We start from the raw sequence: 14,119 nt of genomic DNA on the forward strand, positions 1-14,119 counted from the left end.
TCTTTAGGATATATCTAAGCAAACTGTGGAAGGAACAGCATGCTTTCTCCAGAACGCTTCTGGTAAAAATGCAAGAAGAGGTAAATAATTGAAGAAGGAATTGTTAAGCAAAAAGGAACCATAACTTAGGGATTTAGAAAATTCTCAGCCTATTCATATTATAAAAAATGAGAAAACATGTTCAGAAGAGAACACTAGTGGTGTGGCTGACTCACCATTTGGTAAAGAGATTAGTGTGGGTGTGAACCAGAGACCTAACCAGACATCTCAGTGTAAACCAGGAATGCAGATGGGATTATAGCAGCAGAAACTGCTAGCTGGGACTGATGGAAACAGAAAACTGGATGGACTGAAGAAAGGCTGTGAACATGTGCTATTCCTCAAGAAAAGGGAAGAATGATATAGGCGATTCAGAGCTCATCAGGGCTGCCACCTCCGTCACATGCTCAGGAGGTCTCAAATGATGGGGTCACCTCTCAGGTTTGGGGAGGGGGGCCCACCCAGTGCCTCTGCAACAGCCACCACAAAGAGTCCTGTGGGTGAGGCTGCTGCAGAGGGCCATGGGGGTGATGCCCTATAAAGATGAAGAGGGAAGGCCATCTTTTGGAATCCTGGGGGTAATGCTGCTACTCTAGTGGTCTTGGAGCAGCAGAGTATCAGTCCAGAAAGGACTGTTCTTGAGCCTTAAGATATAATGGAATTGTTCTTGCCATGTTTGTTTTAGACTTATTTGTCACTCCTTCCTTCTTCCCTATTTGTCCTTTTTTGAAATGGGAATGTCTATCCTATATCTGCCACACCATTGTATATTGGAAGCATATAACTTGTCTGGCTTCAAAGGTCCACAGTTGGAGAGCTTGATCTCAGGATGAATTATACCTGGAGTCTTAGTCATATCCGATTTAGATGAGGATGAGATTTTGAACATAACACTGCACATTATAGAGTTGATTTTGGAACCAGCAAAGACTTTCGGGGCTATTAGAAGAGAAGGAATGTATTTTACACATAAGAAAGACAAAAGTTTGGGAGTACAGGGGTGTAATGATATGGAATAAATGACTGTGTCCCCACAAAATTTATATGTTGAAATTCTACCCCCAATAATGATGGTATGAAGACTTGGGGCCTTTGGGAGGTAATTAGGTGTATATGAAGTCATGAAGGTGGAGCCCCCAAGATGGGATTTTTGACTTTTTATTTATTTATTTACTTATTTATTTATCTACTTATTTATTTACTGTATTTTTAGGGCCACACCTATAGCATGTGGAAGTTCCCAGGCTAGGGGTTGACTCAGAGCTGCAGCTGCTGGCCTATGCCACAGCCACAGCAGTGTTGGACCTGAGTCACATCCGAAACCTACACCACAGCTCATGGCAATGCCAGATCCTTAATTCACTGAGTGAGGCCAGGGATTAAACCCGCATCCTCATGGACACTAGTTGGGTTCATTACCACTGAGCCATGACAGAATTCTGGATTCATGCCTTTATAAGGAGAGAAAGAGAAACCAGAGTTTCTCTTTCCACCATGTACGATAGCAGCCTCAGCTCCCTAAGATACTATAGCATTCTCGTTTTAATTAAGAAAAGTAACAGTACAATATAATTGAATAGAATGATCTAAGAAGAACAACAAATATTTGGTTTAAGACCTGAAAGAATGGAAAGACCAAACAATGATGTTAGTAAATGTTTTTTTTTAAGACTACTGAAAGCTAAAAAATACATACAGCCAGTTTTTGAAGACTTGATAACATTTCACCTTGGTCCTTAAAGCCAGTTGTGTGAATCTTGTTCAATGCATCTTCTTTTTCAGAAAGCCACGTACTAAAAAGGCACTGAAAGAAATCAATTCCAAAAGAGAAAATAATTGTTAAGGTACCTCACTGTATTTTTTTTCATTTAGCCATTTAATTACTGCCATGTCTTTCACTGATACAATATCCTCCACGTGACTCACCTGTTCTTCAGTAAAACGTTGCCATTTTAAAAGGACGTCTTGTAAAAGAACCCATCGATCTTCTGTCCACCTACAGATGTTTGCCCACCTATCTCCCAGTACCTGGGGAAGAGAAAACCCACCACAACATCAGCAAACAATTAATTGTTAACTGAATTTCGTTACAAATAGCATGAATGATTTGTAAAAGTATCTAACTTGGAATATCCTATGTATACTAAAAGTTGTAAAGAATAACCTTCTTGCTTCTCCTTATAAACATTTTGCCTTTCATCTGTCTAAAAAATTATTTCATTCATTTTTCACTTTACATTGAAAAGATATTTACAAGAAGTCTGAGGCAGTCACCATACCACTATTTGAAATATTTCCACAGTAAATGTAAGATAATAAAAGATAGACATAAAAGTAAAAAGAATTTTTCATTGATAATACATAAAATGTGTATCTTATGTCTGAAAATACATTTCAAAAGAAATGAGTCTGACTACTAAACAGAATGCCTAAAAAGACCAATTTGAAGCAATCTTGTATAATTTGAATTGCTTAATGTCTTGATTGTAGAAGAAAATTTGTAGTGGTTTAAAATCATATCTGAATTTTTAAAATTAACTGGATTATTACCACAAAGTCTTTAAATTTACTATTTCTCTAAACCGTTCCAGTGAGAAAATTGTATATTTCCTGAATAATATTTGTCCTGTCTCTAGCATGTCACTAATATCTGTAGGTACATATTATCTTAGTATGCAATATAAACCAAGTACCAATGGTTTTTAGATGAATAACTCTATGTTGTAATGATTTCTGCATAAAGGGAATGCTTTAAGGAAAAAAATGTATTATTTATTTCAACTCCATTTGATGCCTTTCAGAGTCTAAAATATCAACTCTTGACTTTCTCATAAATAACAGAATTATTTTCCCATAGATATCGGGTCTCTAAAAGCTAGAAATATTAGAATATGAATATGACATTTCATATAGAATGAGAGCTAGAAACTGTTTATAACTCATATTTTTTACAAGTGTCAAAGATAAACCTGATCATTATTTATACCTTATTTGATGCTACATATTTGGATTATTCCACCTAGAAAATATTGATATATGATTTAAATAATACATATGTAATTATCATCATGGCAAAAATCCATCTATCTCTAGGTAATTCAGAGACCTATCTAATTTTTTTTTTCTTGTCTTTTTTGTCTTTTTGCCTTTTCTAGGGCCGCTCCCGCGGCATATGGAGGTTTCCAGGCTAGAGGTCGAATCGGAGCTGTAGCTGCCAGCCTACGCCAGAGCCACAGCAACACAGGATCCGAGCCGTGTTGGCAACCTACACCACAGCTCACGGCAATGCTGGATCGTTAACCCACTGAGCAAGGCCAGGGATCGAACCCGCAATCTCATGGTTCCTAGTCGAATTCATTAACCACTGCACTATGACGGGAACTCCTTCTTTTTTTTTTCCATCTAATATTTTTTTAAATGTGTTTAATCTACCATCATTTCAAAAAGAGTGTCTCATACATGGGTAAGAAGTAGGCAATAAACATTTTACTACAGTATTAAAATGATCATGGACTCATATGCAGCTCAGTCACAAGTGAGTTTTCAATTTTTCTTCAGAAATGTCAATAAAAAATGTTACTGCTATCAGCATAATATAACTAATTTTTTATTTTAAATAGTTTCATTCTCTACCCTATTCCTTTTGAATTACATTAGTTTATGTCAGAAGCCATAGCAGCACTGAGAGAGTGAAGCAAGATACAGGAAATATGCTAACATAACTCAATGAATTCAATATTAGCCATTTACTTATTACAACTAAATATTTGAGACTTTTCTAAAACATACTAGAAGTTCTTTTAGTGAACTTCCTAGTTACCATGTTAGGATGCATCAGGTAAAATGGCATGTAACATATCTGTTAAAGGATTAGTCATGAAAAACTAGCTTCAAACAGAGAAACTCTTAGCCCTTAGCCATAAACTACACCATCTGCCTGATTTTATGATATAGATATAAAAGGTCAAATAGTGGGATATTTGTTGCAGGGATTAAACCCCAGTGGAGATGGATGTCAAAGGAGTAGGAAATAAACTCCAACTGTAGCACTGTCTTCATAAATGAAAGAAAATGAGCCAAGAATTCTAAATAGATATAACACCTCTCTAGTATTATAAGACACACAAAGGTTGTGTCCACTGAAGTATCATTTTACGTTTGTAATCTCATAGATGGATGTTTATAATTTGTTAGTTTTAGTAGGACATCCTATAAAACAAATCACATAAAGACCTCTAGACTAGATTGCTTGAGATTAAATTTATAGAAATTCCAATATATACTGTGATACATTTTACATTATAGTTTTTTCACTATATGAATGTTATAATAAAAACAATAATAAATATTATTTTAGGTACATGGTCAATATGGTTAAAACAACTATTTTGAGAATATTATTTCTGGAGTTCCCATTGTGGTGTAGTGGAAATGAACCTGACTAGTATCCATGAGGATTTGTGTTCAATCTCTGGCCTCTCTCAGTGGGACAGGGATCTGGCATTGCCGTGAGCTGTGGTGTAGTTCACAGACGTGACTCAGATCCCACGTTGCTATGGCTGTGGTGTAGGCCGGCAGCTGTAGCTCCGATTTGACTCCTAGCCTGGGAACTTCCATATGCAAGTGCGGCCCTAAAAAGCAAAAAAAAAAAAAAAAAGTATATATATATTATTTTCATCAACAGAAAAATGGATAAAGAATATGTGGTGTGTGTATATACAGAAAAAGACATACTATATGATATAACATATATGTGGATCTTAAAAAATACAACAAACTAGTGAATAAAAAAGAAGCCGACTCACAGATACAAAGAACAAATTAGTGGTTACCAGTGAAGAGAGGGAAAGGGGGAGGAGCAATATAGGGGTAGGGGATTAAGAGGGACAGACTATTATCTATAAAATAAGCCATAAGGATATATTGTACAATACAGAGAATATAGCCAATATTTTATAATGAGTATACATGGAATATAACATTTAAAAATTGTGAATCACTATACTGTATACCTGTACATCAACAACACTTCAATAAAAAAAGTAACAAAAGAGTATTATTGAAAATGTCCTTTGTATTCAAATAATCGTAATAGATAACTTCAATACTTCACTAAAGCAGTTTTATAATTCAGCTGATATTTATTTTAACTTACAGTTTATGACAGCCTCCAATTTATTCTTTAGCCAATCATGAATTTATTTAAACAACAAATATTTATTGAACATATACTATATGCCAAAAATTAACAGAATAAAGATGTTATGGGCTGGACTGTATCTGCCCAAAATTCATATGTTGAAGCCCTATCATCCTCCATCCCAGAATGTGACTGTGTTAGGAGGGCTCTGATAGATAAAGCCTTTAAAAAGGGCTTTTAAGTTAAGCTCTGGTGGGCTCTAATCCAATCTGACAAGTGCCCTTATAAGAGGAGAAAATCTGAGTGCACGGAAAGATGCTGGGGATGTGTGGGCACAGAGGGGAGACCATGTAAGGACACAGCAAGAAGGCAGCTATCTGCAAGCCAAGGAGATAGGCCTCAGCAGAACCAAACCTGTCAATACATTTATCTTGGATTTCTAGACTTCAGAACTTTGGGAAAATATTTTTCAGTTGTTTAGGATACTCAGTCTCTGGCACTGTGTCACAGCAGACCTAATAAACTACACAGGCATATTTAAGTGAGGCTGTTTCCATAGCATTACAAAATGTCTCACAAAACTGAAGTTGTTACAAGTAAAGACGTACACATTATAGTGGGCAAATTTTAGAAAATGCATTTCAGTTACTTGAGTAAAATTAATTTAAGTTGTTCTAGTAGAGCAGAGTTTTAATAATTTCTTCTGACAACTTCCCAAATACAAATACATTATCACTTTGTGATTTTATGTTTTATGTGGGGAAGACAAAAGTATCTAGAACCAAACAACTTGGATTAAACTTTCATGTCAATCAATCGCTTGGACAACCAATGTGTTTGCGTCTTTCCAAATTACAAAAACATTTTAAATCCATAATATATTGTAATAATACCAGCAATTCTTTGAGGGATCAGTACCATTATCTCCCTCTGCTCATTGAAATCAAGTGACTTTTCCAAGAAGCTTATGGATAGGTAATTTCTAAGAAAATCATCACACCAACCGCCTAAAGAATTGTTTCAACTATTAAACGAGTATGTATTGAAAAGCAGTTGTAGGAGTTCCCCTCGTAGCTCAGTGGTAACGAACCCAACTAGAATCTATGAGGACACAGGTTTGATACCTGGCCTTGCTCAGTGGATTAAGGATCCAGCATTGCCGTAAGCTGTAGTGTAGATTGCAGATGCCGCTTGGATCCAGCGCTGCTGTGCTTTGGTGTAGGCTAGCAGCTATAGCTCCAATTCAACCCCTAGCCTGGGAAGCCCCATATACCATATGCCACAGCTGCAGCCGTAAAAACAAAACAAAACAAAAAAGGAGTTTTAATTTGAACCAATATATAGAAGTGTTGATGGTTATTTACATTTTGCTTGGTCATAATATTTACATCAAACCTTCTAAAAATCACCAAGGGTGAACTATTTTATTCTACTCATTCTAGAAAAGTACTTATTAAATCTTTACAAATAGATGTTTAGAATTGCAGCATATTCTTCTTTAATGATTTCTAATACAAGAGAACATACACAACCTTCAGTAACACATGCTACTGCTTAAATCTCTCTTACTCTCAGAAAACTTCCAATGAACTGAATCTAAGTCACTTCTGTTACAATGTAGGCATGGTGCTTTTTCTGATCTTAGTGAAACTAGATAAGTGAATTAGAAATTGCTTGCTCATACATGTGTGCCCATGGGTAGATTTTTGCAATGCCATATGCACAAGTATAAATATATGTACACAGTGCCTGGATTTGTGGATTTATATGTTTATTGCTTAGAAATATTGGCCCTAATTTAAATTAAAAGGATGGAGCTAAGCAATTGTTGGATTATCAGTCAGCGGTTATAGGCACTCAAAGATGCTGGTTCCTATCATTGCCTGAATAGATGTAACCAGTTTGTTAGACAAATACAAGAAACTGTAACAAATGGAATTGACAGGAAGGTAATTTTTTTTAAATCACTATATTAGGATTAGAAACCTCTTCTCTAGATAAAAAAATCAGTCTTTCTCTGAGTTTCCATTTAAGTTTATGAATCCCTTGAACTTTTAGGACAAATGCATATTTTTGTAAAGATAGGTAAACATTATGAACATAAATGAAAAATGAATTATAACATCTCATGAAGTGATAAGAAGAAATTAATTTTTATTTAGGTCCTCATTTTGTCTCAGCAGTAAGAGGAGCTAAAGGTCAGTTCACTTACTCTAACACATTTTCATGGACTAAATCACAACTCTATTATCATCTAGGCTCAGAACCACACTGAGGAGGATTTTTCCTTCCCATTTAATTCACATCTCATATTGTTATACATACCAAGGACATTTTTCATCTGAATTCCTTTGTTTGGTTGAGTTGGTTTTTCAAAGCAAAAGTGAAAAATGTCTATCAAAAGAATACTTGGATAAAAGAAAGTGAGGAAAATTTGACAAGCCTGGGAGGTAAAACTTAAATACCTTGACCCCTGAATTTATTAAAGCCAGTTATAGAAAGTGAGAGCTAAACTGTGCCCAGCAAGATTGGCATTAAGAGATGAAGAGTCCCCAAGAGTATGTCCACTAAGGAAGAAACAATTACATGCCATGGACCACACAATGCAGCAGCAACTGAGATTTATAAGAGAGGGAGGCAGCAAGCAACCCATCTCCTTTTATTGCAATTTCAGACCCTGGCATATACTCCTCAGCTAAATGAATTGTAAGTGTAATGAGCCTTCTAAAAACTAATTTATTTCTTGATTTTTCTTTCTTACTTGATAAAAAAAAAAAACAGTACATTTAAAAAGGATAAACAACTTCATCTTACCAATGGTGAAATGGAAATAACATCAAACAACTTATTGAAAGAAATAAAGCACCCATTATGAAGCTAGAAATGGGGCAGAGTATTACTGACTAATGTTTAGCCAAGTCTATGATTCCCTTCTCAATTTTACATGTTTTCTACAAACTGTTAACTGAAGCAGTATACTATAAAATGGCATGTCTTATATCTTCACTGTCTAACATATGGTCCTGGGTGGAAAAACATGTTCTGATGTATTAGGAAACAGTTATTAGAGGTTTCTCTGAAACTATCATTCTCGCTTCTGTTTAAATGATCCTGTACTCCTAACTGAATTGAAGGAACTCATGTCACTTCTAATGGTGCAGTTCACATATGAGAAAACTGACACTCAGATGGATTAAGCAACTCACCTAAGGCCACAGAGGCCAAAGGATTGAGCATCTGAGATTTGACCTCAGATCCATCTGGCTACAAGCCCATGCACTTTCCTGATGGCATTCACTCAATAGCGCATTCAACATAAAAAAAAATATGCATTGTGATTTGTGCTACATAATGTACAGTGAGATGTACAGATGCTGAATCCTTTTTGAGTTGTTTCATATTTAATTTTAGAAAGCGTTTGACTAGATGTAATTGAACATTTTATCTGAAATATCTTTTAAAAATCAAAAATCCATATTCTTCTAGGTTAAGAACATATGTTTTTTGTAAGGACTTATTTTGAAAAGTAAATATGACTGATTCGTTAATGAAATTCAGCCTTTGTGATTGTACTAAAAGCAAAGTGAGATTTTCAACTTGAAGAAGCATGTTCTTCTGTGCTGTGACAATCAGTTCCATATATTATTTATTTTTATGAGTTTACAAAGTGCTAATGAATAAATCTGGAAAGGCCCTGTTGTTGTTGCTATTATTATTTGTGAGTTATTATTTAATGTTCTATGCCAGCTTAATAAACTTTGCACACTCCACCTCCCACACATCTATTCAACTGGGATACCAGAAAATAAAGAGCAGGAGTCCTGAGGAGCATTTCAGCATGACAGTGTTCTTTCTAGCATTCATCACATTCCCAAGCACTCCTAGGTAGCTTGAGGTTTTACTCTTCCTTATTGTTTTATGACTCCCAGTCTCTGAACTTCTTGGGTGGTGGGGGGGAGGTGGCTTATCCATGTGCTTAATGTCTTGTGCATTTCATACAGTGTGTGCCTATCTCAAAGCTGAATGCCATCACTGTAGTTATGAATACAGGACTTTACTCCCAAATTGTGTCTTAAAACCCCATTGCTTTCTCTTGCTGCTTCATTAAATACCTGTCTACCAGTCATTTATGGTAACTACAGGGCTATTTGTGGTGAATTTGAAGATCCATAGGAGGTGAGAGTCACATGTGAATTCCTGTACCCTCTACCTCCAATTCTAAATGTTTAATACTTAAAATGTGCATATAGTAGAACCTCTAAATTTACTAATCTGCTACCCGCCACTAAGCATAAAATACAAATTGCATGAATTCTTGTCCCAGCTTGACTGTTGACCAAACTGGTAATATCTGTCAGCAAACTCTTTATCTTGCCATGGTTTAGCTGTCCTACTAGTGAAATGGACATAAGAGTACCTGCTTAGTACCTTCCTAGCCAGGTCACTGCTAGGGTCAGATAGGTCAACAAATAGGAAAGTTGCTCTGAAGACCATGATGAATTATTGAGATGCCTGTAAATGGTAAGGATTTAGATCTTAGCTTTTGTTTCCAGCTGTGATAAATCTAGACATAATAGAATTTTAACATAGAATAGAGTGAAACATTTCAGCATGATACTGAATTTACTAGGTTTTTTAATTTACCTAAATAGTCTAATGAAGATTATGTTTTGTACAAGAGTTGAAAATGTTTTACTTTTGCATTTTTAAACCAAGAGCCTTCTCCATTACATGACTTATTTGTAACCAAGTGAGTGGAGAACATATCCCTCTATGCTCCAGTCTAACTTTTGGCACTGGAACATTCTATCTATAAGAAATCACACATTCTAATGTGTATATATAATAAAATGCACAAAATAATCTAGGTATAAGGGGATGAGGAGTAATGGGGATTGTAGCTAAATGGAGAGCTCATGGTAAAGTGGGCAGAACTATTCAACTCCTACTGACGTTAATATGCACAAAAACAGACATACAATTATCAGATCACTTCCTTTTTCCCAAGAGGCTAGAAATTCATAGTTTTATATAACATTTCCTAAATTTCAATAATAAATGTTAAATACCATGGTGACTGAATGTGAATATATTTGTAATTTTAGATGTAAATTCCTAGAAAGATAAAAACTACTAAAACTGACAAAAAAGGGAAAATCTAGAAAAAGGATTTAAAATTAACAAATGGAAATCAAAAATAGAAAGTCTAAGGTCATTTAAGTATATTGTATCTTCATCTAAAACTTCCCCCATAAAGAAAATTCCAGGCATAAATGGCAAGTTTCTAAGACTGCATAATAAGGGGCTTAAACCTAGCAAGCATATCATAAGAAAGGAAAACACAGGCCAGATCTCTTTCATGGACACAATGGGAAAACTCTAAATCAAATGTCAGCAAAGAAATCAAGCAACAAGTAAAAAGGATTACCCATATCATCCATGTTTGGTTTATTTCAGAAACTCAAGTCTATTTTAGCATTATAAAATGAAATAATGTGGAGCTCCTGTCCTGCCTCAGTGGAAACAAATCTGACTAGCATCCATGAGGAGTCAGGTTCGACCCCTGGCCTCACTCAGTGGGTTAAGGATCTGGCATTGCTGTCAGCTGTGGTATACGTTGCAGATGCAGCTTGGATCCCTTGTTGCTGTGGCTGTGGCATAGGCTGTCGGCTACAGCTCTGATTCAACACCTAGCCTGGGAACCTCCATATGCTGCGGGTGTGGCCCTAAAAAGACAAAAAAGAAAAAGAAAGAAAATGAAGCAATGTAATTTTATATATTAACAGAATAAGGGAGAAAACTAGAATAATTCTCTCGAGTGATCCTGAAAAAATGTTTGATAAAATTAAGCACCCAGTTATTAAAAAAAATTCATAGAACACTAGGAATAAAAGGCATCTACAACAAGCCTACAGAAAATATCATACTTTATTTTGACCTACTAAAACCCTCACTTCTGAGAGCTAAAATGAGAAGCAGATATTGACAAGAATACCATTGTACCAAGGTATGCTGCACAAAAATGCAAGAAAAATGAATAAAATGAATGATTGGAAAGGGAGGAGTAAAAGTGCTATTAATCACAAACCACCTGATATGTACACCTGAGTGATGCTACAGATAAACTACTCAAGTTAATAAACAAACTAGGAGTTCCAGTTGTGGCACAGTGGAAACAAATCCGACTAGTATCCATGAGGATGCAGGTTCAAACCCTGGCTTCACTCAGTGGGTTAAGGATCCAGCCATATTGCCATGAGCTGTGGTGTAGAATAGCAGCTGCAGCTCTTATTCAACCCCTAGCATGGGAACTTCCATATGCTTCAGGTGCGGCCCTAAAGAAAAAAAAAATTGACAAAACAAATATGAAGGGCTTATACTGTCCAAGATAGGTTTAGCTTGACTAAACTTTTATTTGTCCCTTTGTGATGTAAATAGTCTACAACTCCAGAATATCTTTCTCAAGGACCCATTAGCCATCTTTTTGTCAAAAAGGATAGGACTTCTGTCTCCCAGATTCTGGGACGGTAAGAGCCCAACTTTGATAAGGAGAAATTAGCAAACACAAATGGCATAATCACAATGACCATCCAACTTCTTAATGTCCTCTAATGTTTTTATGCTATGACAGGCCTTAATGGGCTTTTTGATTATGTTATCCATAATCATATTCATATCCACAGTTCCACATCCATCTTTTTATCTGGATGTGGAACTATGGGTATGTGACCTCTGTGTAGTCTTCAAGCTATAATTATAATTTGTGTACTGTTCGGGGTACCCAATTTTTAAATATTGTCCCACAGTATAAAGTTTCGATTCTTTTCAGGGATTAATAGGGCCAGAATTCTCTTTAGACCATATCAGAATTAACACTAAATATTCATAAAGAATATTACCATTCCAACACTGCCCCTGTAATAATTTTGTCAAGGTCACATAATAATTTTCTCCTATGAAACTGAGAGCTTAGGACACAGCCCAGGCTGAGGCAGCACATAGATCTGGCTACCAGTCCAAGTTCTGCCACTTGCAAACTGCATGAATTTGGATTTAACCTCATTATACACTTTTTTATTTGTGAGAGATAGCATTGCATGTAAACTACATAAAATTCTTGGAAAATCATGAGCACACAAATGTGCCAATAATTATAACTACTGCTTCATGGGCAACAATTTTTGACACTTGGCTTAGTGGAATTATTTCTATCACATTAAAGTTTTTTTTTTTTGTCTTTTTGTCTTTTTGCCTTTTCTAGGGCTGCTCCCGCGGCATGTGGAGATTCCCAGGCTAGGGTTCAAATAGAAGCTGTAGCCATCGGCCTACGCAACAGCCACAGCAACACAGGATCCGAGCCACGTCTGCAACCTACACCGCAGCTCATGGCAATGCCGGATCCTTAGCCCACTGAGCAAGGCCAGGGATCAAACCCTCAACCTCATGGCTCCTAGTCGGATTCGTTAACCACTGTGCCACAACGGGAACTCCTAAGTTATTTTAAACATGCTTTTTATTTACCAAATATAAAATTAGAAACTAGAGAGAGACATCAAAAATATTTTCATCCATATTCCTCTTCATAAGTAACCTCTGTTTCTTAATTCTGTAGGCTTTAGCCTTTTTTTTTCCCACCCCAATTATCCTAAGGGTTCATATTATAAACATTTTTAGTTACAAATTCCATTTCCAAGCCATGATAGACTAGGAGACATTATATCCTTTCTGAACAACTACATTCTAGTAGACTATTTTACATCCAAACAAAAGAGGCAAACTAATGGTACAGAGATGGCACCAAACAAACAAACAAACAAAATGGAGTAGTCATAACTGCATAGAAAAACTAACTTCACAGATAAAAATTTGAATTGGTTTTGCTATATGAAGTGGGACTTTTCCCAGCAGACATGATGAAGATGAGAGTGACAGGAACAGTATGTTCAAAGACAGTGACATACTGAGCATCAGGAAGAGCTTGTAGGAAGAGAATATAGGTTGAGGGATATGAGAGGTGTAACAGGAAATAAGTATCAATAGACAGGTGGAGGGTCACATAATAAAAATCACTGTAGGCCTAGGTGATAAAACTCTCTAGAGGATAGAAAGTGACTAAGGATTTTAGCAGACAAAAAAACTCTATTGTATAGGCTCTTGAGATTCTGCCCTGACTTCAATGTGGAGATTGGATCGAAACAGATAAGAATGCAGGCAAGGACTTTCAGGGGTTGATGATATGGGCTTTACCTTGGAAAATAGTACCAGGAACAAAAATGAAACAGTGACTATGAGAGGCAGTTAAGCAATGCTGTGACTGATTACATTAGAGGGCTCCTAAGAGAAAGGAAAGGGATGAGTTTGGAAAGCCTCCAGGTTTCTGGTACAGGTGTCAAGGTGAATGGTGGTGCAATAAACAAAATGGGGGGGGGGGGGGTAAGTAAAATAAGAAAGTTTAGAGGGAAGTAGAGCACAATGAGTTACATTTCACCTTGTTGTGTTTGAGGTGCATTTTGAACTTCAAGGGGCACATAGCCAGAAGAAAATGGAAGAGAAGAAATTGGGCTCTGGAAAAAGGTCTGGGCAGAAGACATACAGGCTTATCAACTCATGCCTATTTTTGGCAGCACAACCTTCTGAAGTAAAACAGAGAAAACATTTTCAATAAGATAATACCACTCACGTGTCCCTATCTCTGCTTAGGTTTTCCTTAAAATTCAATAATCCCTGGTCCTACAAACATTCTTTACAAGACGCTACCATCCCTGAAAAATTCAGCTAAAACACTAAAATAAAAAGAGAATTCAAACCAGCACAGAATGCAATTATTAGTCCATATACATCTAGACATTATGCCACATTCAAGATTGCATTAATTTACTAAGAATCTATATTACTGTGCTTTGATTTAATCTTAAATTTGTTAAATTTGTTGTTAAGTAA

At 36.1% G+C, this 14,119-nt stretch overlaps 1 protein-coding gene across 6 annotated transcripts in view; it reads right to left on the bottom strand.

Moving 5' to 3' along the window:
• DMD (dystrophin) overlaps positions 1 to 14,119 on the bottom strand; it is a 2,144,556-nt gene that overhangs the window by 1,535,405 nt on the left and 595,032 nt on the right. For all 6 annotated transcript variants that reach the window (XM_047764837.1, XM_047764839.1, XM_047764840.1 and 3 more), the window contains 2 exons: positions 1,966 to 2,067; positions 1,736 to 1,843 (listed from right to left, as the gene is read on the bottom strand). In XM_047764837.1, the coding sequence (XP_047620793.1) occupies positions 1,736 to 1,843; positions 1,966 to 2,067 (210 nt within the window). The remainder of the gene's footprint in view (positions 1 to 1,735; positions 1,844 to 1,965; positions 2,068 to 14,119) is intronic.

Source organism: Phacochoerus africanus, chromosome X (genome assembly GCF_016906955.1).
Source record: "Phacochoerus africanus isolate WHEZ1 chromosome X, ROS_Pafr_v1, whole genome shotgun sequence".
NCBI classification, from domain to species: domain Eukaryota; kingdom Metazoa; phylum Chordata; class Mammalia; order Artiodactyla; family Suidae; genus Phacochoerus; species Phacochoerus africanus.